The sequence below is a fragment of the Euphorbia lathyris genome, chromosome 2 (assembly GCF_963576675.1).
Source record: "Euphorbia lathyris chromosome 2, ddEupLath1.1, whole genome shotgun sequence".
In the NCBI taxonomy this organism is placed as follows: Eukaryota; Viridiplantae; Streptophyta; class Magnoliopsida; order Malpighiales; family Euphorbiaceae; genus Euphorbia; species Euphorbia lathyris.
The window spans coordinates 83,088,528-83,115,341 of NC_088911.1; the positions used below are offsets into that span (position 1 = coordinate 83,088,528).

The window sequence follows — 26,814 nt, forward strand, 5'->3', positions numbered from 1 at the left end:
GGAAAGTTGCTTCCATACATGGAGCATGGTGACATTTTCTTTGCTATTATCTGTCACCAAGTTTGGAAATGGAGAAACGAGGAGATTTTTGGAGATAAAACTGTTTTTATGACAAACTTAGCTGATTTCTTCTCGAAAAAACTTTTCTCTATTATCGATAGTTTCAAAGGAGAGTCCCTTGCCAGAGCCTCTCAGTGTTGTGATGTCCATCTCGTGGGATGGAGCAGGTCAAGAGAGGGGGTTGTGAAGCTGAATACTGATGGTTCCTGCCTCAGTAACGGTAAGATTGCAGCTGGAGGTGTGCTTAGAGATGTAGGGGGCGTCTGGCTTTCTGGGTTCTCCCAGAATTTAGGGTTGGGTTCTTCCTTTTCTGCGGAGCTCTGGGCTATTCTTACTGGAATCAATCTTGCTAAAAGGCTGGGTGTTAAGAGGCTCTCTGTGGAGTCTGATAATTTGGAAGCAATCAAAATGATTTCTGAGAATCATTCTATGGGTCTTAACAGTCGCAACCTCATCAAAGCTATTATAAGGCTTTGCTCCTCCTTTGAGTTCGTAGAGTTCAGACACATTTTTAGAGAGCAGAATCGTGTTGCTGATCGCTTGGCGGCGGCGGGCCATGAAGGGACGTTAGGCGTTACTACCCTTCCTGTTTCCCCTAGTTTCATCTCTCATCTTCTCTTAGAAGATAGGATTGAGGTTAGCTTCCCTAGGCTAATTCCTGGGTAGTTTGTTGTTATTCGTTTTTCTTTTCCTTTTCTACCAAAAAAATAAAAAAGGCTTTACATATGACATGGTGTAAATAACAAAATTAAAGATTATACATAATACATAATACATAATAAAGTTTAAGGTTGTTTTAAGTTTTTTAAGTTTTATTAATGGAATAAAGTTTTGTTCTAGAAAAAAATTAATGGAATAAAGTTAAAATTTGGGTACTTCTTTTCTCAATTTATTAAAGATTATTTTTACACCATTACTAACCTATCAATATCAAATATCAAATCAAATGTAAGAAAGGAGTAGTTGATTTAGAGATAAAAATTAAAATCAATAAAACCTTTTAAATATTTGGCACATTAAAGATTCATCATGTTTTTTTTGAACAAAGATTCATCATTTTAATACATTTAATTGAAGTTTTTTTAAATGCAATTTACAATTTAATAATTACTAATTTTTACATAGAAAAAGACAAAATAAAACTCTCACAACAAAAGCAGTAATTTGGAAAAAGTTGGATAGTGGCGTGTGAATTGATTGAGACTGACCTTAAGGGTTGGTTTTGAGTGAGGTGACGCCGCCGAAGAGAGAAAACTGTAATTTTCAATAACTCTTGACAGAGCTGCACAGAAAAAATAATAGTTTTTTGGTAAAGAATTGATTGAGACTGAGACTGAGACTGAGTAGAGAGAGAAATTTATTTTAAATCAATCACTTTACTCTGCTCCTATTAAATAGCAATTCTAAAGTAGTGATTTTGTGATTGAATATAAATTGTTGTACTTGTATACGTAGGATAGGATTTTATTTTTTATTAATATATAATATACAGGTAAAACTGATTAGTAATTTAGAGGCCCCACAAATTGTGAGGCCCTAGGAACAGGCCTAGGTAGACTCCCCCAAAAACCGGCTCTGCTCGTGGGAAATCAACTTCCTATAGTGGACATCAGGGGGGACTTAAAGTAAACATATGGAAAATCATGTAGTGTACCTCATGGGAAATCATAGTGTACCTCATGGGAAATCAACTTCCTATAGTGGACATCAGGGGGGACTTAAAGTAAACATATGGGAAATCATGTAGTGTACCTCATGGGAAATCAACTTCCTATAGTGGACATCAGGGGGGACTTAAAGTAAACATATGGGAAATCATGTAGTGTACCTCATGGGAAATCATAGTGTACCTCATGGGAAATCAACTTCCTATAGTGGACATCAGGGGGAACTTAAAGTAAACATAGGGGAACCAAGTGACAGCTAATATTTTAACGTGTTTTCGTGAGCCAATTAAAAAGCAGGAACAATCAGAAAGTGTACGTATCAATCCATCATGGAAGTTAAAGTGGAGGTTACTCAATATGGTGGAGAACGTGGATTAGTGGAAGCAAGCAGGAAGTTACCTCCAACATTTATAAATGGAAGGAATCACGATGAAATAGCCCAATCAACCAACTCAACGACTCAACACATACAAGCCAAAACTCTAGTAAATTATCTCTAGACTTCAGCAGTTTTACAATTCCTAGTTGTTCCCTTAGATTTAATTTTCAGATCTAAAGTCTATTCATTTCCCAGTACAATTTTTATTTTATTTGTTGTTCAATCATTTTCTGTAAGGTCGGTATCGTTTTGATAATCGAATCTTTTAGGAATTTTTCGGTCTCTTTATTCCGTACAATCGTTTTGATAATTAGAAGTTAGAAAGCGCAACTCAATTTCATTCCATAGTTCGAGAATACTATAATTCTCTGGCACGCCCGCAATTTCCCACAAAAGAGCCAAACAGTTACATATAAAAAAAAAAAAAATTCGTAAGAATTAGTCATAAATTCATCTTGATGATAATTATTTTGGTTCATAAAATTTCATGATCACCAAGTATTCGAATTCAATTATTCATTCTGCTACAATAACCCAATATATCTAATTGAATCAGTTTAAGATGATGATTTCTCCTATTTTCATCTCGTAATATCTCATCAAGACATTCGATCAATTTGTTCTTCATTCTTTCACTATATAGAATATCAGCCATACTCGCAGATATCACTTATTTGACTTTATTAATATTTTCTAATAATTATATATTCTTGAATTTTGTAAGTAAGAAAAACAAACAAAAGAATTGAAAAAAAATGAAGAGACGAAAAAGATAATTAGGAGAGAACCATCTTCCTCTCGAGTTTTTTTTTTTTTGAAAATAAGAGAGAATGTCGAGACATAAGCGTATAAAGAGGAGAGTGAAAATATTTTTTGCCCATTAATTAAACATTTTATTTTTTCTTAATGAAGTATTAAGTCCATAAATTAATTTTAGTTAATTAGAATTAAATCGTAATTGTAACCACTCAGTACAAAAAAAAACGTTTTATAATTAATAAATGAAATTAATTATATTAATCAGAATCATTATGCTCAACATTTGAGAATTTGAAGAGATTCAAATAATAATATTTTCTTAATTAATATTTTTCAATAATTTGTCCTATGATCATATTTCATTTTCATTTGTTAAAAACTCTTAAAATACTAACAATTTTGTACGAACCATAATATAATAGTTAAAAATTATATAAGCCAATGTTGCAAAAACAATTATCTCAATATCCATAATTAATGTACATTTTTAGGATTTTGAGCATCAAAATTTATTTTTATTTACCTTGATTTTGAATTCGTATCTAGCATAATCCACATTCTTCAAGAATAAACATCTTATCAAGCGTATTAGACGCTTACAATCTCCTTGTCTAGAAAATTGGAAAAAAATAACTTCTTGATAATAATAATAATAATATAACATAATTTATATTGAAATAAACTTCATTGTAAGTATAATATTCCAATATCTCTTTAATATTTTATTTAATATGTCTCAAACTTCAATGAACAACTATCGTGTGAAACTTTATATCTATTTGTACCAAAATGCATAAAAATAAAAAATACAATCCATGTCAATTAGCTAAACTCAAACTAAAAAAATGAGTGGATTTCAACATGTTCCGAATTAGAAAATTAATCTAACTTCAATTAAAACTAAAAATTGAGTTCATAAAAAGCCGAAAATCTAAATTTTAGTTAGAGCTAACAATCAAAACGATAACACCTAGGAACATATACTAAAAAAGAATGCAAATATACAAAATCTTTATTTTAGTCATTTTGAAAAATAAATAAATAAAAAAGAAAACATGGATAAGGTAACAAGAGGTATGGAATCTGGATAACGACAGAAATGGAATTTCATCTCTGAAAGATGAAACTATAACAACAATTGTTTAATAAAAATAAAACAACAACATAATTGAGAAAGCCAAAAATTGAGTTCATATAAAGTCGAAAATCTAAATTTTAGTTAAGAGTTAGCAATCGAAACGATAACACCTAGCAACATATACTAAAAAAGAATACAAATTTACAAAATCTTTATTTTAGTCATTTTGAAAAAAAAAAGACAAATAAAAAAGAAAACATGGATAAGGTAGCGAGAGGTATGGAACCTGGGTAACGACAGAAATGGAATTTCATCTCTGAAAAATGAAACTATAACAACTATTGTTTAATAAAAAGAAAATAACAACACAATTGAGAACAAAAATAACTACAACATATGAAAAAAATCGAATAATTACCTTGAGAAAACATAAGAATTTCTTGTAATTTTTGACACTTTTGTGTTTTCCAGTTTTAGTTGTTCATGCATCTTCTATTTCTGTCGGATTTCTTCAATTGAAGCTATCAGTTTGGAAAAAAAAAGACAAATAAAAAAGAAAACATGGATAAGATAGCGAGAGGTATAGAACCTGAGTAACAACAGAAATGAATCTGAAAGATGAAACTATAACAACTATTGTTTAATAAAAATAAAACAACAACATAATTGAGAACAAAATAACTACAACATATGAAAAAAAATCGAATATTTACCTTCAGAAATATAATACCATCTATCGTGACCAATGAATATAATGGTGGAATACTATCTATCATGCTTTATATAGAAGTTTATTTATGACTTTTGGATTTCCTTTGCTTTGTGTTTTTTCATCTTCCCGTAACTCTTGCTTTCTTTTATTATTTTAATTAATAGGCTAGTAATTATTTAATATATTATAAATATAAATTTGTTATTTTTAATTAATTAAATATTTATTTTTAATTAATTAAATATTTTTAATCTGATTTTTTACTACGTTGACAACTCATCAAAAGGACCTCTAAAACACTTCTTCTCATTTCTCTCTGTTTCCGTAATTATATATAGTATAGATACTAAAAGTGAATAATGTGATGAAAGAAAAAAATTTGATCAAAATTATTTTTGAGAATAAAAAAATAAAAATAAACCAGTACGTAGATTAAAAGTAAAATTAGTCTAGGAATAAAAAAGTATAGATAAATAATTATAAGGATCAATTGAGGTTCCAAGGATAGAGTTTCTCACAACACTTACCTCTGTTGGACTGCTGGCACTGTGTAGCAACCTCACGGTCTCCGCCTAACAGGCACGGGACTGATGTCCACATGCTACGGGTCCATTGGCTATATGAATTGGCCCAGAGTAAGGGACTAGTACAAGCTTGACAATAAGTCGGTGTTCTCCTAGTAAATATATATATACTAGCTTTAGACCCGCAAAATTTGCGGGGATAATAAATGCATATAAAATTTTAAAAAAAATTATAAATTTAATATAGAAAATATATAAACGGCATAAAATGAAAACAATAAAAACCATCCGGGTAAATTACACTCATGGCCATTGAACTTTATACATTTTAACATTGTGGCCATTGAACTTCAATTCTTAACGGTATGACCACTGAATTTTTTACTTTTTAACACCGATTGCCAATTAAAAGTGCTCAGAACGACATTTACTATGAAACCATATTTTTTATTTTCCAAAATAACATTTTTTGGAGCTCTCTCTCTAAAAATTCACTTTCTCTTTTCTAACCAAACAACACCTAAATAACCTCGAAACGAAATTTTTTAAGAATTAAAGTTCCTTAGAATATCATTATCTCTTCGAATTTTTTATTTTTAAACTGGCAATAATCGTTTTGAGGTGTTGAATGGTCACCGATGTTAAAAAGTGTGAAATTTAGTAGCCATACCATTAAAAATTGAAGTTCAATGACCACAATATTAAATGGATAAAGTTTAGTGGTCATGGATATAATTTACGCAAAACCATTCATTAAAAAAATCAGCATGGTTAATATTTAATATAAAGATAAGATCTAAATTTATTCTCGATAATTATTGTTGTGGAGTGCAAGTTTAAATTTAATGTATAAAATAGTGAAAAGCAATATCAACTTTATCCTATTTGAGTTATAAAAAAAAAAAAAACTTTATCCTATTTGATAAAAAATTTGAATAGAATGATTTATCAATAAACATATTATTTAATTGTTTTTTTTTTGAAATATTATTTAATTGTGATATTAAATCTTTCAAATTGTTATATTGAATTTTTCAAACATCTATATCTAAAATGTTATCTTTTATTCAATTTCGTCTCAATTACTTGATCTTGTTTAGCAATAATTATTTTTTTTTTTTTTACTTTATTACTATTTTCTATAACTACTGTACTGTAAAGAGATTTATATTCCAATCTAAACCATATTTTATATAATCCAAATTACTTACGAACCAAAAAGCTAGGTTTTCCTTATTATTAATAAGGATTCAGGACTCGTCTAATCTAAAGAGTTTGATATTCCAATCTTAATTGTATGCAAAAAGTAAGAGTTTACTTCCAAAATTTTATGAGTAAAAATATCAAAATGGTCTAATATAGTCTGAAATATTTACATCAACATATTTTTTACAAAACGATTCCTAAAAAACAACAAATATTTTTCATCAGAATTTATATTTTTAAAATAAAACAGAATTGTAAAATTAATTATGCAATATCCTCAATAGCTTAGATGCATTCTAAAACGGTAGCCTAGCTTTCACTAATGCTTCATGAATTAGCTTGTTGTTTTTGATGAGAGGCCCTAAAAATAATACCGGAAACAAATATTGATCGTAACTCCAAATTTGCCGCAAAGCAATTGTAGACCAATCTTCAATATTTGAACCATTCTGAATCTTCGGATCTAAGTCCTTTCTTTTGCAACCTCGTAGATCCAGTGATCTACGGATAAGATCTACCGTTTCCGTCCTTGCTACAACAGAAAAGGTTACAAAAACAAAGATTGTAGCCAACAGACACAGTTCGAACAGATCTGGAGATCCGATAAAATATATAAGATCCAACTGAAATCCGAAGCGAATAAAAACAACTACACAAAAGAAAACCAGAAAAACAAGAAAGGTGGGAGGAGGAAGAAGGAAGACAAGCTTCCTTCTTCCTCCTCAACTAGACAGCAGGAAGGAGTAAACGAGGAGGTTCGGCTTGGCAGCTTGGGTTAGGGAAGAAGAAGAAAAAGAAAGAAAGTGAGGGGGAGGCGGCGGTGAAGACCAGTAGAAGAGGAGGTCTGGTATTTTAGAGAGAAGGGGGACCTTCTCTCTCTAAGTGAAAATATGGTATTGACTATCAAACTTACAACTAAGTGATGAGGGCATCCACCCTCTAGGGGCGGACCCGGAACCTAAAGACGAGACCCGTAGAGAGCTAGCCGAGGGAGATGAAGAAAGGGCAAACAGGAGAGCACGCGGGGCGTGAAGAGCCCAAAGCTTGTAGAACAACCCAGCGAGTCGCACACGCGAGGCGTGCCCTCTGAGGCGCGGGGCGTGGAACCAGCCTCCGACGAGAGTTCGGGCCAGGAGGTCGAGTACGCGGGGCGTATGTCCCGGGGCGCCACGCGTAAGAGTGCCCAACAAGAACCACCATATCCAGGGACACATCCACTCGGGGCGTGAAGGAGGCCACGCGGGGCATACGTGGGTTGAGGAATACTTCCTCCCCAAGTTCTTGTTGTTAAGGACAATATCTGTCACCTTTTATTTACTGTTTTGCCATTTAAGTATTTACCACTTTGCCATTTAACTTAATTGCTCTTTATTCTTCTTTATGTAATGACTACCTTACCCATTTGGTTCCTTTGTTGTTGGTAACCCTAGGGGAGACCTTTTAGTCTTTTGTTTTTATTTGGAAGGAGTATATATTCTCCTTACTTTGTAATGATTCACAACTTTGATGAATATTATATTTTGAAGCCTCCATTGGAGCAAGGATATCATCCTTTTGGGTTTATTCAACCTTCAAGTTTAGCTTGAGAAGTTTGTAATCTTTGTTGGTTTAAGATTAAAACCTTCAGATCGATTTAATCTACATCAGTTGGTATCAGAGCCAAGTCGTTTTCCTTCCGGAGACTTCTTCTCGAAAATGGTTCAACCACGTATCACAAACGAATCCACCGGATCCATGGAGCAACGAGTTGAGACGCTAAAAGGCAACGTGAAGCATATCATGGAGTCTCTAAGAGCGATAGAAGAGAAGCACGACACGAGTACCCGAGATATTCGTCTCATTCTTGAAGAACTCACTATAACAACCCGTAATAATCAAGCTCTCTTAACCGGAGAGCCTCACCGGCGGCAAGAAGAATAAGCCCGTCCTCTACTTGACCGACAACCAACGCCACCACCAAGGAGAATGTATGCACCCCAAACCTTGGGCCCTCGGGTTCAAGAGGTAAGACGGACTAATCCCGTAGTCGTTAGAAACATTGATAGTGATAGCGATGGAGACCTATTTGATGATTTTGAGATGCCTAAAATTGCTAGAACCATGGGGATTAGAATGGATGATGATGCTTTGAATGATAGACATAGGAATGGTATGCATGTGAATGATGTTGTTGGTCCCGCGCATGTGCGTGCCGGGAATTTGGATATTTTGAACGATGATGATGTAGGTGGTCACGGAAGAGGAAATTATGGGATGGATGATCCGTATGGGGGTCATGCCATTGATAGGGGCAGATATAGGAACAGAATGAATGGGAGAGTGGGGTATGGAGGACACCATGATAGGGATGATGCGTTCAACCTAAAGGTTGATCTACCTTCATTTGGAGGGGAACTTGACATTGAGGGGTTCCTTGATTGGTTGCTTGAGGTGGAGAGGTTCTTTGACTATGCGGGTATACCGGAAGATAGGAGAGTTCGGTTAGTGGCCTATAGGTTGAAAGGGGGAGCCTCGGTATGGTGGGATAATGTGAAGGAAGAGAGGAGAAGAGGAGGAAGGGAACCGATTAGGTCTTGGAGGAGGATGAAATCGATGATGAGAGAACGGTTTTTGCCGCCCGACTACGAGCAGTATATCTACAGCTCCTACCGGAATTGCTCACAAGGGCCTAGGAGTGTGCACGAGTATACTTCGGAGTTCTTAAGGCTTTCGGCAAGGGCTAACTTGTCGGAAACTGAAAGCCAAAAGACTTCAAGGTATCTAGAGGGGCTGCGGTACAATATTCAAGACAGAATTGGGAGACAAATGGTTATCCGGATTCAGGATGCAAGGAATCTAGCTTTGAAGGCCGAGTCTCAATTGAATATTAGAGCACGTGACGGATACCGGAGGCCGAGGATTGAGGAAGCATGTGAGGAGGGAGAAGAGCCCAAAGGGGTGGACAAGGAAAAAGGTGGCGCTAGTTCAAGTGGCACTAAAGTCTTGAGTGGGGGAAAGCCACCTAGCGGAGATGTGCGACCCTTTAGGACAAACGCCCCTCCTAAGAGCAACAACCCGTACACCAAGCCGGCTCCGTTTAAGTGCTTTCGATGCAACGAACCGGGCCATCACTCGAATGAATGTCCAAGAAGGAGGAGCGGTAATATGGTTGAGCGATACGATGATGATGATTATGGAGGAAATGAAGGGGTGTATTGTGAGCCCATTGATAGTGGATCATCCAGGGATGAGCGGAAATTCCATGTAGTGAAGAGGGTACTGATGTCGGTTGAACAAGAGCATGACCCGAGGCACCAATTGTTTAGGACTAGAGGCTAATCCACGGATTGAAATGAGAGTTGATTGTTGATGGTGGAAGTCAAGAGAACATCCTTAGAAAAGCCGCTTTGAGCAAATTTGGCTTAGTGCCCGAGCCACACCCGAACCCATATCGAGTAGGATGGATTAAAGAGGGGGAAAAGCTTAATGTCACCCACCGGTGCAAGGTTCCTATCTCTATTGGGGCTTACCAAGATGAGGTTATGTGTGATGTGGTTGATATGGATGTGTATCACTTGCTCCTTGGGAGACCTTGGCAATTCGATCGTGATGCCTCACATGCGGGAAGGGACAACACGTACACCATATCCAAAGATGGGGCCAAGTACATTCTCACACCGTTGATGGGTCGCACCAAAGGAGAAAAGAAAGCCGCCTTGATTGTGTGCCCTAGCCGAGAACCAGCGCTGCTAGAAGATGCAAGCGTTGGGCAGTCCACCAGATTGCTAGTAACGGGTAACCCGAGCCAAGAGGAGAGTATTGATCATGGGGTGAGCGGAACATTGACCTTGGGTAGGAGTCACCTTTGTTCTACCAATGAGTTGGGGTCCAACTCTTTTAAAGAAGGAGAGTATGATGAGGGCATCCACCCTCTAGGGGCGGACCCGGAACCTAAAGACGAGACCCGTAGAGAGCTAGCCGAGGGAGATGAAGAAAGGGGCAAACAAGGGAGCACGCAGGGCGTACCTGGTAGGGCGCGGGGCGTGAAGAGCCCAAAGCCTGTAGAACAACCCAACGAGTCGCACACGCGGGGCGTGGAACCAGCCTCCGACGAGAGTTCGAGCCAGGAGGTCGAGTACGCGGGGCGCCACGCGTAAGAGTGCCCAACAAGAACCACCACGTCCAGGGACACATCCACGCGGGGCGTGAAGGAGGCCACGCAGGGCGTACGTGGGTTGAAGAATACTTCCTCCCCAAGTTCTTGTTGTTAAGGACAATATCTGCCACCTCTTATTTACTGTTTTGCCATTTAACTATTTACCACTTTGTCATTTAACTTAATTGCTCTTTATTCTTCTTTATGTAATGACTACCTTACTCCTTTGGTTCCTTTGTTGTTGGTAACCCTAAGGGAGACCTTTTAGTCTTTTGTTTTTATTTGGAAGGAGTATATATTCTCCTTACTTTGTAATGATTCACAACTTTGATGAATATTATATTTTGAAGCCTCCATTAGAGCAAGGATATCATCCTTTTGGGTTTACTCAACCTTCAAGTTTAGCTTGAAAAGTTTGTAATCTTTGTTGGTTTAAGATTAAAACCTTCAGATCGATTTAATCTACATCACTGAGTTTATATTGATAATTCGGCTGGGAGAGCCTCTAATTAGAGATGGCAAAAGCAATGTTGAAAGATGGTTCACTTGCATGGTTCTGAATACCTTAAATCCAAGCATGAGTATGGCTACCCAATAGCTTGATTGCCAAAATTTACCTTGTGATTGACAGCTTCAAGTTTATTCATTGCTGATAAAAAATCTTTCACAAATATATCAGTTCAGCCCATTCAAATGAACTTCATTTCATGATCTCAACATGCTACACAATATATTTAAAAATCAAAACCTGATAATCTCAATAATATAAACAGGGTCTCTTTAATTGAAATAGGTAAAAGAAAGAAAAGAAAATTGAAAGAGGTAAAAAATGAAGGTATACACTATAAAATGAAATCAGTCCATATTTTTAGTCGTAACATAATTATGAACGAATAAATATCAGCTAATATGAAGTTCAAATGTTTCCTAAATATCAGTATCCCAAGGAAACAGCAAAATATGAAGAAGAATATATACAGCCCCATGAAATTTAAAAGTTAAAAGTTAATTCCAATCAGAGCAACAGTAAAGAAATATCTCTTCATAGATTCTGAAAATCAGCCGTGAAGATTACCTAATCAATTTAAATGGCATCTGGCTGATAGAAAATATACACCTAAAGCAAAACAAAAAGTTTCCAAACATTTGTTAATTGACATCTGGCTGGATAAACTACAAAAGCAGAAAATATTGTTAAGTAAAAGCATGTTGAAACCTCTTTTCTGCTCATTTAAGTGTCACTCCAACTGCAATGTTCATGTCATTCAAAATGTCATTCTGCAAACTAATATGAGCTACATCCATGTGCCGTAATGAGAATAATCAAAGAATAGAGGTTTAAATCATTTGGGTAAATACGAACATATATATATATGGAAGTAACAATATGAAATAGAACCCTAATATTAAGTATGAAAAGAAACAAATTACCTTCATAAGGTGCATCCATTACACAATTAACGCTCCAGGCTTATGAAAATGGGGGCTAGCACTGCTGAAACAAATTAAAAGAGATATACTGAAACTAAATAAAAAGAATGAATAAGCTTAAAATCAAACTTAAATTCAACATTTATTCACAGATAATGCAAGGAAAGAAAATGGATGTCAAAATTCCTATTATCAATGTTATCAAACAAAAGAAGACCACACAAATATGAGTTTCCAAGTATGATTTTCCAGCAATGATGAACCTGACTTTGGGGATCAAAGTGTATGGTCAATATGTGCATAAGGAAATCATCTTGAAGGCATCAAATCCAATCCTGGGCCTTTGTGTCCTTTGCTAGATCATATACTAAATCACATATACCAGCAAGAGCACCTTATTTCACTTTTGAATGCCTATGAGATTAATAATAACTTATGTATCCATGAAATTACCATTAGAGATGATATAGCCACTTACCAGGAAGGAAGGCTCTTTGAGTGCAGTACCTATGGCGCCAGGTAAGCTTCTTCATTTTCCTAAAGGAAGCAATAATTGAGTGGGAACTGCCAAAAAAATAAGGGCGAATCATACATCAAACAGAATGCGGAAAAAGCCAACTTGGACCGAGAGTGTGACCCATAACACGATAAAGCAATAGAAAAGACAATTAAATCTTACACAGTCTGTTTTATGTATGTTTTAAAAAAAAAAAAAGCATTGCAGATGAGCTATGTTCAGACTTAAATAGAAAGGATCAAACCCTTCACAGCTCCAAAATCTCTTTGGGAACCCAATTGAGCGTGATATCCATGTCGTAGTAAGGACTGTAAAGATAGTTGTACTGCAATCCTAAACACAAAACACAAAGATCAATCACATACAGATTTGACTCCACAAAATCAAAATTAGGATTTGAGAAATGCTAACCATATCTGCAGAGGCGTATATAGCTTATGTGCATTTTCGCGAGCCCGTAATTTTTTGGATCGGATCGATGAGTGATTGCAAAAGGGACGCCATTGTACTGTGATTCGGTCTCTTCCTCTACGAGCTTCGATAATTGTAGCTAGCTTCTGCTTCTCTCTGTTATGTATTTCAATTTCATTCGAATTGAAGAACCGTTAAGGTGGAAGAAATGGAATAGCAATTGCGAGAAAATAGACAGCAGATTGTTGAATTTGAATTGAAAAACATGGATAATAGATTATTTAATAATTTAAAAAATATTTCGAAAATCTGAACAATTGACACTTGAGCAAAAGCTATATTATTTTAACACATCAGCTACAGAAATTCTAAAATTTTGACAAGGGAACAAATAAATTCACTAATATGGAATCTTAATAATAAGGAAATCTTCCTTAAGGGTAGGTGTTATTTGGTTTATAAAGCAAAGCAGTAAGTTGCAGCTGTTTAGACCCGTAATAATAAAATAAATAAATAACCAAATATCTTGAATTGAGACACTATCACTTCACTTTGGTCCACTTCTAAAATGCATTTACTTTTCTTTTGTTTGCTTAAGATATTGCATTCCTTAATGGAGTCACCAAAACATCAGCCCTTAGATTCAAGTTTTAACAAAAGCTAAAAAAGCAATTCAAACCAAAACATAACTTGTTTTCCTACTTTAAATTCCACCTAAACCTTCTTTTTGCCAATCTCAAAGACAACACTTGGTCCCACTTCCCTTTGTTTTTTATATTCTCCATATATCCCACCTATCTAAGCAACACCATTTTTCTAATCTATATCTATCTTCTCCCTCAATGCTTGTCTTTCATATTACTTGTCAAAAACATGCTTCCACCAGAAAAGCAAATGCAAAACATACCAGTTCCCCCATACCAAATTGTCATACCAAAACAAGCCATAACCGAACACAATTCATCAACAACCACAACCACAACTGCGCCCACTTCTGCACGCAAAAGACCGAGAAAGCCACATAATCTCCATCACCATCGCACCAACCCTTTGATCTGGTTTGGTGCAATAATATGTCTCATCTTCAGCCTTATTCTCATCTTCTTCGGTATTGCAACTTTGATCATCTATCTTGTCATTAAACCAAGAAACCCTGTGTTTGATATTCCTAATGCAAATCTAAATAGCATCTACTTCGATTCACCCCAGTATTTCAATGGGGACATTACTTTCCTGGCAAATTTCTCCAACCCAAACCAGAAAATCGATGTAAGATTCGAGCATGTGGATATAGAGCTCTACTTTTCTGACAGACTTGTAGGAATACAAACAGCTCGTCAACCTTTCACCCAAAGGCGAAAAGAAACGAGGTTGGAGTCAGTTCATGTGATATCAAGTTTAGTGTATTTACCTCGTGATCTTGCTGCACAACTTCAAAGGCAGGTGCAGAATAACAAAATCATCTACAATGTAAGAGGAACTTTCAAAGTGAGAGCTACAATTGGTTTGATCCATTACTCATACTGGTTACACAGTAGATGTGTGATAGAGATGACAGGTCCGCCTACTGGTGTTTTAGTAGCTCGAACTTGCAAAACAAAAAGATGAAGTTGCACAAGATAGATATTACTTTTACTTTTCCTACTTTTGTCTGGTGTTCATATCCAAATAGAAAATATGATGTCAAATCCCTACCTCAGAAAAGAATTCCTGTTATTTTGAAACATCATGCAAAGAAAACAGATTACTTTCATGTTTTTTATAATTATCCACTAATTTGTGATAATCCTTAAATGTCCTGTTCAGTCAATAACACAATATACCAGCCAGTAGGACAAAAATAGGTAATAAGATCCTTCAAAAATTTATGCCACAAAATAAACTTTATCCTATTCATTGAACTTGAGCCACACTTTGAGGGTTTGACAGCTGAAACAAGAATATGGAAGCCCAAATAGTAAAAATTTCAGTGATTGTCCACATTTCGTTTTTATGAAAAATGAAATCCCTAAATTTTCTAATTACCAGAGCAGAAGGTTGATATTATTTTCAAGTTGTCTGACGAGTCCTAAAAGGTTGATATGAAAATCAGAGCAGTTAACCAAAGACGCCGATGGACTTGCTTTCCATAGAGATGCTGCAACCACCATTTAAGGTTATGTAACTTAGATATAAGATAATAAATCAAGAAACATAATTAATTGGTTGCTGAACATACAAATCCCATAAAAGTTGGGCATGATGGACCTAAATGCTTGTTATTGCTTCAGTTGGATAAATATTTAGGACTAGATAACTTGAACTAGTAAAATGGCACAAAAAAAATACTCACAGGAACTGCAATTCATGATCCTTTATACCAAGACCTGTTTTCTTTCCTGTCTTCCAAGAAACTGAGAACATCCTGTAACATAAAAAAAGGGGAAGTGATTTAGTTTCACCAGTACAGCTGAGATTGCACATAAATTGCCAACTCTCAATCTCACAAGTCATACCTGCCCTATTCGATTCCAGTAGCCTCGTCAGATGGCAAGAAAGGCAAGATTCCCAAATACTGATTGAAGGTGATTGATTGATTGTATTAGTCAGCTGGTTGGTTCTTCAATGGAGGATATCTGAATGTGTTTTTTTCCCAAATAGATTTTAAGCATTTTATTGTACAAAACTATTTATGTCTTATTTTATTTTTTTGTAAAATGGGATAAAGTGTAAAAATACCCTTAACGTTTCATAAAAAAAATACTCTAACGTCTAAAATAGTACAATATTACTCTTAACATTGGCAGCCAAGAGCAATTTTACCCACAAAGTTGTCAACTTGGATCAATTTGAGAAATAATTCTTGTGATGATGAATTATTTCTCAAATTGATCCAACTTGACAACGTTACGGATAAAATTGTTCTTGGCTGCTAATGTTATGAGTAAAATGCACAATTTAGATGTTAAGGGTAAAATAGCTAACGTCAAGGATATTTTGACACCTTATCACTGTAAAATATGGATGACTGTTTGACGGGTTTAGGTTGGGAAATTTTTTCTGTGATTATGCTTTTATCTTCTTTTGGAAATGTAAATTTTGTTGAAGTTTCTTTGCTTGATTTAGTATAAGTCCTACCCAATTTAATAACATAAAACATATTTATTTAATAAATAAAAACATTTGCAGAGAAGATACAAGATATTACAATTTATTAATCAGTTTGAAGTTTCTGAAAGAGTCTTGTAAGTACACTAGAAATTAAAGTTGAAAGCATAAGCTTTAGGTTGCTTACTCAATCTGCCGTCCTTTCCAAATAATGCAACTGGTTTCTAGAGATTTTAAACATCTCACCACTCATACAGATATATAAAAGTAGCAAACACACAACATATAATAACATTAATCCTTAAATTGGTCAAAAGAAAAGGTCAGATCTTTCATGCATCTTCATAAATTAAAGTTATCGTTATGATACATTGCAAGTGGCGGAGAATACATCTTTGGACCAACAAAATAAAATTTTCATCAGATCAATACAATACAATACAAGCACAGAAACTAGTACTAGAAAATAAATACATCAAAAAAGCTCAAGATGGAAGAAGCAGGGCCGAGAGTCATATTGGCGAATCAAAAAGATGTATGCAAGCCAAGTGGATGAACAATGCTTCTGCTCAACTGCAATACTTTCTTAAGGTGGTTAAACACCTTGGTTGCCACATCTCAAGCTAGCCAACAATTCAAATTCTACCTCTGCTTTTGTATCCTCTTGTCTCTAATAGGTAGCTCCTCCGGCTTCTGCGCCTCGTGTGGGTGCTCTGGGCCCTTGTACACCTTAAGGTGGTTGAATAATGCTCGGCCTAGCTGCAATTAACACGAATAATATCAACAACTTCACTGCCCTGCTTCTCAATAGGCAGGTACCATAATATCACATTTGGGCTCCTAATAACTTTTAAGACAATCTCAATCCTGCATCCTTTAGTTAAACCTATAAGTGACATTATTTCTAATGAAACAATTAAGCTGCATATTAATTTATCGATATGCATAGACAATGATGTGGAAAAACTAAAATGAAACTTGATATAAGTATTTAGATGGCGACTCTTTATGCCATGTTCTGCAGAGAAAAAGCTTGCCTGTCGCAAGATGTTGTACACTATACATGTTTTCTATTCTTGTTTGATATTACAGCTCTAAAAGGGTTCGATTATCCAAAATAAAAGTCGAGAGACCAGACATATCTCTGTAGCGTTCAGATACTTCAACATTAGCTTTTCTAGTAAAATATTTGACAAAAGAATCATCAGAATAACATGGAGTTGAATAATATAGTGAGTTGTTGGACAAAAATATGTCTGCACAACAAAGCATGCATACAAATTAGCATAACTTCAAATCATAACATGACATAAATGCACATGATTTGTTCACAACCATATTAGAGAATTTGATCATAGTATCCTTTGTTTTGCCATTGTGCCTCAAAATTCAACAAGGGAGGAGAGGATAGGAAAAGTGCTTCAATGGCACAAGGTTCCCTTAATTCCGGACTATGAAAGTCGAAGAACCACAGCCTTACCCTTGCACAGCAAGGATGCTGTTTCGGTCAAACTCTGTAATATTGAAGTCGGAACCAAGGCTCTTCCACTCAACCAAGACTCGCCTCAAGAAATGGGTGAGGATGAACTTAATGGGAACCACATTGTAAGGTATAAACAAGTAAATCGTCACTGTCATAAAAATTTAAGACAGTATCGCATTTATTTGAAATCTTGAGAGCATGCAAGGATGTCAAGTGTAACGAATCCAGTTTTAAATTTATCAAAACCCAATCATACAAAAAGTCCAATAAATGAGCAACTTCCTCACACTATCTCTTCTACATATAGACCATACAAGGAAAATTTATTTCTAAAATTCACCCTGCCCAAAATATAAGAACAAAAGCTCACTTTTCCCTAAACAGTCAACTCAGGATATGAACAAAAGATATTGTCAGTGATTTTCTTTACTCAAATAAAAGAACAAAAGTTTTTGAAGACAAAAGAGAAATACACTTAGAAGAGATATTATCCTCTCACTTATTCTTACCAGTTGATTTTATTTATTAAGAAAAATATGGGACATTAAATGCAAAGATGAATCCGTTTCATGTAATAGACTAGCTATTTTATAGTTATACTTTGTACATGTAGTCATAGCTACAACCATCATTAGTTTCAGTTCAGAATCGCTTCAAAGTTCAAACGCACTACACATTCAACACATCAGTTTCTACACGCTAGAAGATAGAAACCATGCCCTACATTTGTCCCCTTATGTCAAGAGTAAGTAACCAGTGAATATTCTACTCTGCAGCTCTCACCAAACTCTTCTCCCCATGGAACTTCAAGTGCCTCACAAATATCAAAATCATTCATAAATACATGGAAAACTGTGATGCAACTTAGCCAAAAAGACTTCAAAAGTGATACAGAATTCAACTTTCTCTGCACTAAAAGCATTGAAATTTCCTTCTGATCAGCTCTTTTCCCACCACTGGAGGTGTACAGAAACAGATATAGTATAAGAATAAACATGCCCTTGAGTTGTACACCAACTTTTAATGTTCAGCCTTCTTGGTCACTTGACGGGCTTTGGAATTTAGTATTACACAGTTCATAGACTTATCCAAAACATCAATATGATTCAAGTCCTTATTATGCACAGATTGTCTCAATATGTTATTGATAAACGTAAACCCATCACTAATCCATGTAAGAGCACACACAAATAGGAAAAAGCAGAAAGCACGGGTACAATTAGGACGTGCACTCATACAATTGATAGCCACAAGGGAGAGACTCTGCTTTAACTAATTATTGAGCCATGCTCATAATTTTATAAGTACTATATCACCGACGGTAACATTCACTGATTGCCTTCTGCCGCATCCAAAACATTTGGAAGTTACTGTGAGACAGTTTGGCATTGCTTTCCCAAACCCTAAAAGCAGCTTTCCTAGCTAAAAGCAGGATTTGGTAAATGCAAAACTGCTTGCTTAAAAGTTGGGAAAGCTGGTTTGCAGCTTTTGGGATAAATAGCTTTCGCAACTTAGCTGATATTAAATTTTTTTGGACAAAAATAGGCCTAATTTTCAATATAAATATATTTTTAATTTTTAATTTCTTGACTTTTAGAACTTTTATCATATATTTACCAAACACATCAACTTTGGCCTAAAATGCAGAAGTTTGCTGCTCTACTGAACTCAGAAGCATATGGCAGGAAGACTTGGTTGTACTCAACTTCAAACACAGATGAATTCAGTAATGTCAGCAGCACAGCTACCCTAGTGCTTCCCTTTGTTCTCTTACATTTAAAGGACAGTAACTCATTCCAATTAAAATAACCTAGTACCTAAAACAAGAAGCCAAAGGCATCTATGCAAAACCAAAACCACACCACCAAAATAAATGGCACCAAAAGGAGAGGTTATGGAAACAAAAAACTAGACCTGAGCAAAATTCCAGTCATGTAAACACGAGAGGGAAAAAAACTTAATACATAGACAGTCATACTGAATTAGAAATTCAGAACTTACTCTTCCTTTAGGAAGCATTCCACGAACAGCATGTTCAATAATTCTTTCTGGAATCCTCTGTTGTAGTTGATCAAATGTTTCCACTGTCATACCACCTGGTCTTCCTGAATGCCTCCTGTATACTTTTTGAGTTCTTTTCTTGCCAGATACAGCAACTTTCTCAGCATTCACCTTATGGGCAAAATGTTTCAGAACCTCAGAAACTTAAATGGCAACTAATTCATTTATGAATCAACAGGCATTCTGCAAAAAAATAGTTAAGTCTAGCTAATTTTCCACAACCTTAACACGTGAAAAAATCATGTAAAACTAACTAAAGCAGAAATATCATTAGTATAAATTTCAGTAACATTTCTATCATAATGAGAAGCAAATACAAACATATTAGGAGCAGTTTCAACAAAATCTTAAGCATGGACCTTTAGGAGTTAACGCATTACAAGATTGAAATATTTGAAAATGGAAACCTCTAATGACAAATAATACTAGAGATAACACCTAATATATAGGAACTCCAAGAAGCAGTCATCAATAGTTGCAAGATGTTGATTGAACTCCAACATGTTGGGCCAATCCTAGAGCTTATTCTGAAAAGGATATCCCAATAACAACTATATTGAGTTACCATGGATAACAACAACAACAACAACAACAACAACAACAACAAAGCCTTAGTCCCGAAATGATTCGGGGTCGGCTAACATGAACCATCATATAAAACCGTGAAATCAAGTCGTGTCAGCGACGTAAATTCGCTCCCTCCACTCCGTCCTATCCACTACCATATTTTCCTCAATTCCCAGTAAACTCATATCACTCTCGATCACCCTCCTCCAAGTTTGCTTAGGTCTTCCCCTACCCCTCACCACTACATCCCTTTGCCACTCTTCGGTTCTCCTAACCGGCGCATCTAGCGCTCTACGTCTCACATGGCCAAACCACCTTAGTCGGTTTTCTCTCATTTTATTCTCAATAGATGTGACCCCTACTTTTGTCCTAATTATTTCATTACGCACCCGGTCCTTTCTCGTATGACCACACATCCATCTCAACATACGCATCTCCGCCACCGACATCTTATGGATGTGGCAGTGTTTCACTGCCCAACACTCCGTATCATATAACAATGCTGGTCTAATTGCCGTCCGGTAGAATTTTCCCTTCAATCTATTAGGCATGCCGGGATCACAAAGGAAACCCGTAGCAGTCTTCCACTTCGACCAACCAGCTTTAATCCTATGAGCAACATCTCCATCTACTTCTCCATCCGTTTGGATAATAGATCCTAAATACCGGAAGCAATCCGAGGCCTGAACAACTCTCCCATCTAGGGTGATTGTCCCTGTCTCCCTACTCCTATGGCCGCTAAACTTACACTCCAAATATTCTGTCTTACTTCGACTCAACTTAAAGCATCTAGATTCTAGAGTTTGTCTCCATAGTTCCAACTTCCTCTCCACTCCTTCTTTCGTCTCATCAACCAACACAATATCATCTGCAAACAGCATGCACCATGGTATACCATCTTGAGTTACCATGGATATTCAATATAAATATATATTACCCTGATCAAATATCAAGTGAAACATTATGTGAAACATTATCTTGCAATAAGTGACAGATAATCTCTTCCGGTCTTCCCTACCCTACTGAGTCTACATTTTAGTGAGCAACACTTTTAGCTTTTATGTATATCATGTAAATATTGATTTCCTAGATTAGAACACAGCTACAAAACATCTAACAGAAGAGTAATAGACTCACAAAGACATCATAGAAGTCAAGCCTTAATTATAGAACTAAGTCGAGCCATTTTGACCCAGAATGCAAAGCAACATGCATACAGATAAAAATAGCACTATAAGAAATTGAATCACACTAATGCAATCAATTGATTAAATAACCGAGAAAGAGTGGATGATGTGTTATGATCCATCTTCATAATGCATTAGCGACATTTAACACATAAAAAGTACATTATTAAATATGTTGTCAATGAAATTAGTAAAGTAATAAAGAGAGCATATAAGCATGAGAATACAAACATAAACTATACCACAATTACAAACGCCCCCATGTCCACACTAGGAGTATAGGTAGCCAAGTTCTTTCCATGAATATGAATGGCAATGGTGGAAGCCAGTCGCCCAAGAATTTTATCAGTTGCATCAACAATATACCATTGTTTATCCGTGTTCACGTGGTCCACCGCTTTAGGATACCAAGTCGTATTCCAAATGTCCTACAAGACAAAATCCAGTAAATTAGGCAAATGCTTAGGAGGATCAGTTGCAGCCACCTCCTTCATAAAACTTACATTTTCCGCAAAATCCAGCACCCAAACGTTTAAAAACGAAAAAGAAATAAAACTTATATGTGCAGCCTTGCTGGTCTAGTTCTCTGTATCCAAAAGCAGCAATTACAAGGAAAAAGAGAGAGAGAGAGAGAGAGAGAGAGAGAGAGAGAGAGATAAGAAAGTGAAAGGAAAGACAAACAGAAGAAAAGAAAAGAGGGGAGGAGAGGAGAGCCTTATCGATCAGTGGAACAAGGCAGGCTTTTTCTGCCTCATATTTTTTAAATAATTTTTGACTTAGCCACTGAATAAGTCAGCCTGTAGTAGTAAACTTGTAAATAATCTGGGCACCAAATTTAGCTGTAGGCTTTTTCCACCAAGGCATTGATTAGGGACTGCAGCTTGTTCGTGAATCATTTTAGTGTTGTTTTTATGTGTTGAAGGTAAAGTAAAACATGGACTACATATGTATTACTGTGATTATGGATTGATGTCACTAACCCCTTTATATGCCAAGTTAGTAATTGCCTTCACCAAGTAGATAAGCCTTTCTCACCCCCATAATTATTCAACTACAAACCAAACTCCCACATCTTCTATTATATCCTCATTCATCCAATTCTGAAAAATTCTGAAGTTCATATTGCTTTATGCGAAATTTAAACTAAGAGAACTTCTCAAACTCAAGGCAGAAAACTAAAAAGCCCATGAATTCACAAAGAGTTTCCACCATAATTTGCTGGGTGATATTTTGATCTCCTAACAATATATAAAAATATACAGTCCTGATTAAATTCATATGCTCAATTCTGGTAAGTTTCTTTACAAATAACCCCTAATTCCTATAAGCTAGTTCTGAGCAGAGCACAAAAGCAGAGTTAAAAAATAATTGACATCAAACATGTAGGTAGCACTTCAGGCGAACAGATAAAGCATTAGGAAACCATACTTACAAAAGTGATGAGTAAAATATACCACAAGAAAACCAATACTTTCAAAGGTATATGATTGATTAAGTAGTGCACATATTGATAATAAGCATATATAAATCAACCTAGATGCCAAGTTAAGTCATTGACATTCGTCATCGTGCATGAACCTCAGCCGGTGTGTTTGCCACAATTGACAAAGCATGCAATCCACTCTGTAATTCCTCTTGCAGTAAACCATAAACTAATCTATGCCTTTTAACCAAACTCTTCCCCTCAAACTCTTGGGATACCACCTTCAAATTGAAATGAGTCTCGCCATCACTTCCTCTTACACCAGCATGCCCCGCGTGCTGATAAGAAACATCCTCCACTTCCAGCTCTATTGGCTTGAGCTCTCTCTCCAATATCTCCTTAATTCTTTTTCCTCTGCTGCCTATTTTATCTGAATCATCATTATTACCACCGTTAGCAGCTTTTGGTTCTGAAATTGACACCGAATTGTCAATGGAATTCCTTACAGCATTTGACTCTATATCATGTTGAATACTCACTGTTTTATTACCCAATTCAATACTCGATTCCTCACTTCCACCCATCCCTAAATTCAACTCATTACGCTTTTCAGCCTCAACATACAACTCAAGTGCCTTCTTTTGCATCAATTTCAACATATTCAAAAACCCATTATTCCTAGAAGGGGTCAAACTTTGCTGCAATCCAAGAAGCACAGCAAAATCTGGTGAAACCCTTAACACCTCTTCCACCGGCCGGCCAGAAAGCCCCTGAACAAGCAAGGCGGCTAGCCCCTTTGTGAGAACTGAATCGGAATCAGCTTCAAATACAACATTCCTATCGGTATCTAAATATGCCCGAACCCAGACTTGCGAAACACAACCTTCTACTTTGTTATCTCTGGTTTTAAATTGGGAATCGAGTGGCTTCAAGTTTTTGCCATAAAAAAGGAGCTGCTCGTATTTAGCCTTTGGTTCTTGCACAGATTGAAAGAGCTTGACGATTTCTTGAAGCTTTGGAGGAAGTTCTTCAATGGGTTGCAAAGACGTAGCGCCCGGTGCCGATGCAAACGGTGGCGGAGGTTTCTTCGTTGTGACTTTCTGGAAAGAGATTGGTTTATACAAAATGAATAAGGATTGCTTCATGGGTTTGAGATCAGAGATGAAGAATTTTGATGGGTTAAGGGAAATTGGGAATCTAGTGGTGAATAAGCGAAGAGAAGAGGAGATCGAAGCAGACATGGTTACTTTGTAGCTGAAGCAGATGATTCAAGACAACGCCCAATTGGAGAGGATGAGGATCGCATATATCATATGCATACTTCTTTTTCCTGGAAGACGGCAGACGGCTAATAAAATAAATGGAAATTTTGAAAAACTGAATCGACTCTCTGTTACTCTGTTAAGTTAGTTCCATTATCGAAGTTATTAAAAGTTAAATTGGTGTTATTATTTTATATTTGGAGTCTTTTGTTTTGTTTTGTTTTGTTTTGTTTTTTTTTTTTTTTTTTGTTAAGGTGCAAATATACCCCTAACGTTTTGGATCAGGAGCAATTTTACCCCTAACGTCTAAAATGATGTAATTTTACCTCTAACGTTGGAAGCCAAGAGCAATTTTACTCCTAACGTTAATAAATTGGGTCAATTTGAGAAATAATTCATCAAACTGTCTTCTCGGTCATGAATCCTGTCATCTACACTTCATACATGTGTCATTTTATCAGTAACAAATCATAAACATACGTTGGGATGTGAAAAATAAAAAAAAAATACTGTCTTTTTGTACAAATTAGACACAATAAATTCAAAAAATTCATCAAATTTATAAATATTAATCTCAAATTCTATTATTAAATTATAAAAAACATGAAATCATTTTTTCAGGACGAATTGTTATGCAATTGGTGCTGAATAAGGAACAAAAATATCCGTGTTTTATAATAGTGTCTGAAATTGATCCAATTTATTAACGTTAGGGGTAAAATTGCTCTTGACTTCCAACGTTATGGGCAAAATTGCACCATTTTAGACGTTAGGGGTAAAATTGCTCCTGACCCAAAACGTTAGGGATATTTTTGCACCTTAACCCTTTTCTTAAAAAAATTTACACACAATAAGTTTATATTAAAGAAGAAAAAAAAATACTCACCTCACCTGGATGTAATTCGAACCTATGACTTCCCTATATTGGTGTTATTATTTTATATTTGGAGTCTAAATTGATATTTTGCTAAAAATTATATGTTTATTTTAATATCTTGATGTCTTCTATATTTACTTAATTTTTGATAAAGTAAGCTTTACTTTGTTTTTCCCACAATTGGATCAGCTTATTTTATCTAAGTTTATCATCATTCAATGGTGAAAAAAAAACAAAATAATACTTACTTTGTCAAAAACAAAGTAAGTATAGTCTAACCCTTAATATCTTATTTCAAAATAAAATAATTATTTTAAAATAATTAAAAAATAAATATTAAAACTGAATAATATGATAAAAGAAAAAATTTGGTCAAAATTATTTTTCAAGATAAAAAAATAAAAATAAATAAATACAAAGATCAAAAATGAAAATTAATCTAGAAATAAAAAAATAAATAAAAATAAAAATGTAAAATTTAGTTCAAAATATTTGTTGAGGAAATGAAAAAAAAAAGTGAAATTAATCGAAAGATAAAATATATATATATATATATATATATATATATATATAAATGAATCAAAATAAAAATTTAAAAATAAAGTGGAAAGTAAAGTACAATTTTACGGGGAGTGTAGAAATTCAAGTTAGTAAAAGATCAGAAATAGAATATAAAATTTTAGGGGATTGGAAAAAGAGATTATATGAGGTAAGGGTAATCCAAAACTAAAAAATGGCAAAAGTAATTATCGAATTAACAAAACAATCACCAACAAATGGAATAAAACCCCTCTTTCCCTTATCCTTTCCTGAAACCCCCAACTAAACGCCCTTTAAGTATTTTCTTAATACGAAATATCAAATAAATTATAACAGTGGGAGTATAAAAGATAAAAATCAAAATAAATACATTTTTCAAAGAAAAGACACTTTTCAAAAAAAAAAAAGAACAATTATAGAATTGAAGTCTACATGATAACATCCACATTGATCTCTGGGTAGATATAAAGAAATAGGAGGAATCTAGAACATAATATCACGATACCTAGATCTTATCATGTAAGAGATGTCATATAATTGATACAACAAAATTAGTTGGTTTTGAGAGATTCGCCAACTGAATGGTATCACCATCCTTCAAACGAGTGTTCAACATTAGATCTCATCTTTCCGATTATAAAGGGATTTTAGGGACACCTTTACATCTTCCTCAAAGCAGAATGAATACTCTTAAATAGTAATTAAGAGGAGTAATGACGAGATCGATTCATTAATACTCCTTTAATGTCAAAAGGTGACAAAAAAAAGTATAAATACCATAACTAGAGTATGTTTCAGGTACGTTGGCTAACTCCTCCCAAACTCTTGTCCTTGCTCATTTCTCTTATCAACTATCATATTGACTTTACCATCAGAGTGTCTCCGGTCGAACCCAACGGCACCTCTCAGGGAAGGAATTTGAAGAAAATCAACACAGTTATCAATTGGTGTGATGAACGTAGAGCTATGCTTAAAATACAGTTTCACTATGAACAGCAGAATGAGATCTGATGGAGTGCCACAAACTATGGGGAATTCCACACTTCCCACGAAAGTTCCACCAACTAATGGAAAGTTTACGTTGCCAACACCGACAACTACCCTAGTCCCCTTCAGATGCAGTTTTGGTGGAAAACTTGGATGTGGCATCCCAATCCACCTTTGATAACTTGTGAAAATCTTCTGACCGGAACTCTTCCCTGTGAGGTGTCATTGGGATCGGCGGGGGACACTCCGATACCAAAATCAGTAATAATTTCGATAATAAACTGAAAGCACTATAGTAAGGAATCAGTAAGTATACCTTGAATATCTCATAGTGGGGGTATTTATATTAGATTCTGTAACCATCTAGGTGGTATTTCGAACAATCTTGGATTTAATGCCTTCTAATGTACTAATTATACATTCTATAGGTTCGACCATTAGGGCCTTTAATGAACTGTTTA

The 26,814-nt window shown here is 35.3% G+C and overlaps 3 protein-coding genes across 23 annotated transcripts; all 3 read right to left on the minus strand.

Annotated features, from left to right (window-relative positions):
* Positions 1 to 11,481: 11,481 nt before the first annotated feature.
* On the minus strand, positions 11,482 to 15,511 carry LOC136218743 (uncharacterized). 20 transcript variants are annotated; one of them, XR_010683923.1, is made up of 9 exons: positions 15,375 to 15,511; positions 15,212 to 15,283; positions 14,291 to 15,016; positions 12,880 to 13,035; positions 12,713 to 12,793; positions 12,430 to 12,515; positions 11,952 to 12,012; positions 11,737 to 11,767; positions 11,482 to 11,637 (listed from the first exon to the last, which is right to left on the minus strand). XR_010683923.1 is itself a non-coding variant. In XM_066005819.1 (8 exons), exons 4-8 carry the CDS (start codon positions 14,392 to 14,394, stop codon positions 11,978 to 11,980), a joined length of 465 nt encoding a protein of 154 aa, XP_065861891.1. In that variant the 5' UTR covers positions 14,395 to 14,808; positions 14,905 to 15,016; positions 15,212 to 15,283; positions 15,375 to 15,511; the 3' UTR covers positions 11,482 to 11,977. The 20 variants fall into 20 exon arrangements, 10 of the variants coding, with proteins under 10 accessions (XP_065861891.1, XP_065861898.1, XP_065861897.1 ...); XR_010683922.1 differs by having other exon boundaries at positions 11,952 to 12,015; XR_010683921.1 differs by having other exon boundaries at positions 11,737 to 11,815; positions 11,952 to 12,015.
* A 773-nt stretch (positions 15,512 to 16,284) lies between these two features.
* LOC136217179 (large ribosomal subunit protein uL13c) lies at positions 16,285 to 22,305 on the minus strand. The gene is made up of 4 exons (XM_066003763.1): positions 22,300 to 22,305; positions 21,507 to 21,692; positions 19,451 to 19,621; positions 16,285 to 16,725 (listed from the first exon to the last, which is right to left on the minus strand). Exons 1-4 carry the CDS (start codon positions 22,303 to 22,305, stop codon positions 16,609 to 16,611), a joined length of 480 nt encoding a protein of 159 aa, XP_065859835.1. The 3' UTR covers positions 16,285 to 16,608.
* On the minus strand, positions 19,483 to 24,078 carry LOC136218745 (sufE-like protein 1, chloroplastic/mitochondrial). 2 transcript variants are annotated; one of them, XM_066005829.1, is made up of 2 exons: positions 22,798 to 24,078; positions 19,483 to 19,621 (listed from the first exon to the last, which is right to left on the minus strand). In XM_066005829.1, the coding sequence occupies exon 1, from the start codon at positions 23,926 to 23,928 to the stop codon at positions 22,828 to 22,830; it is 1,101 nt and encodes a 366-aa protein (XP_065861901.1). In that variant the 5' UTR covers positions 23,929 to 24,078; the 3' UTR covers positions 19,483 to 19,621; positions 22,798 to 22,827. The 2 variants fall into 2 exon arrangements, with proteins under 2 accessions (XP_065861901.1, XP_065861899.1); XM_066005827.1 differs by lacking the exon at positions 19,483 to 19,621 and adding an exon at positions 21,557 to 21,692 and having other exon boundaries at positions 22,798 to 24,077.
* Positions 24,079 to 26,814: the final 2,736 nt, after the last annotated feature.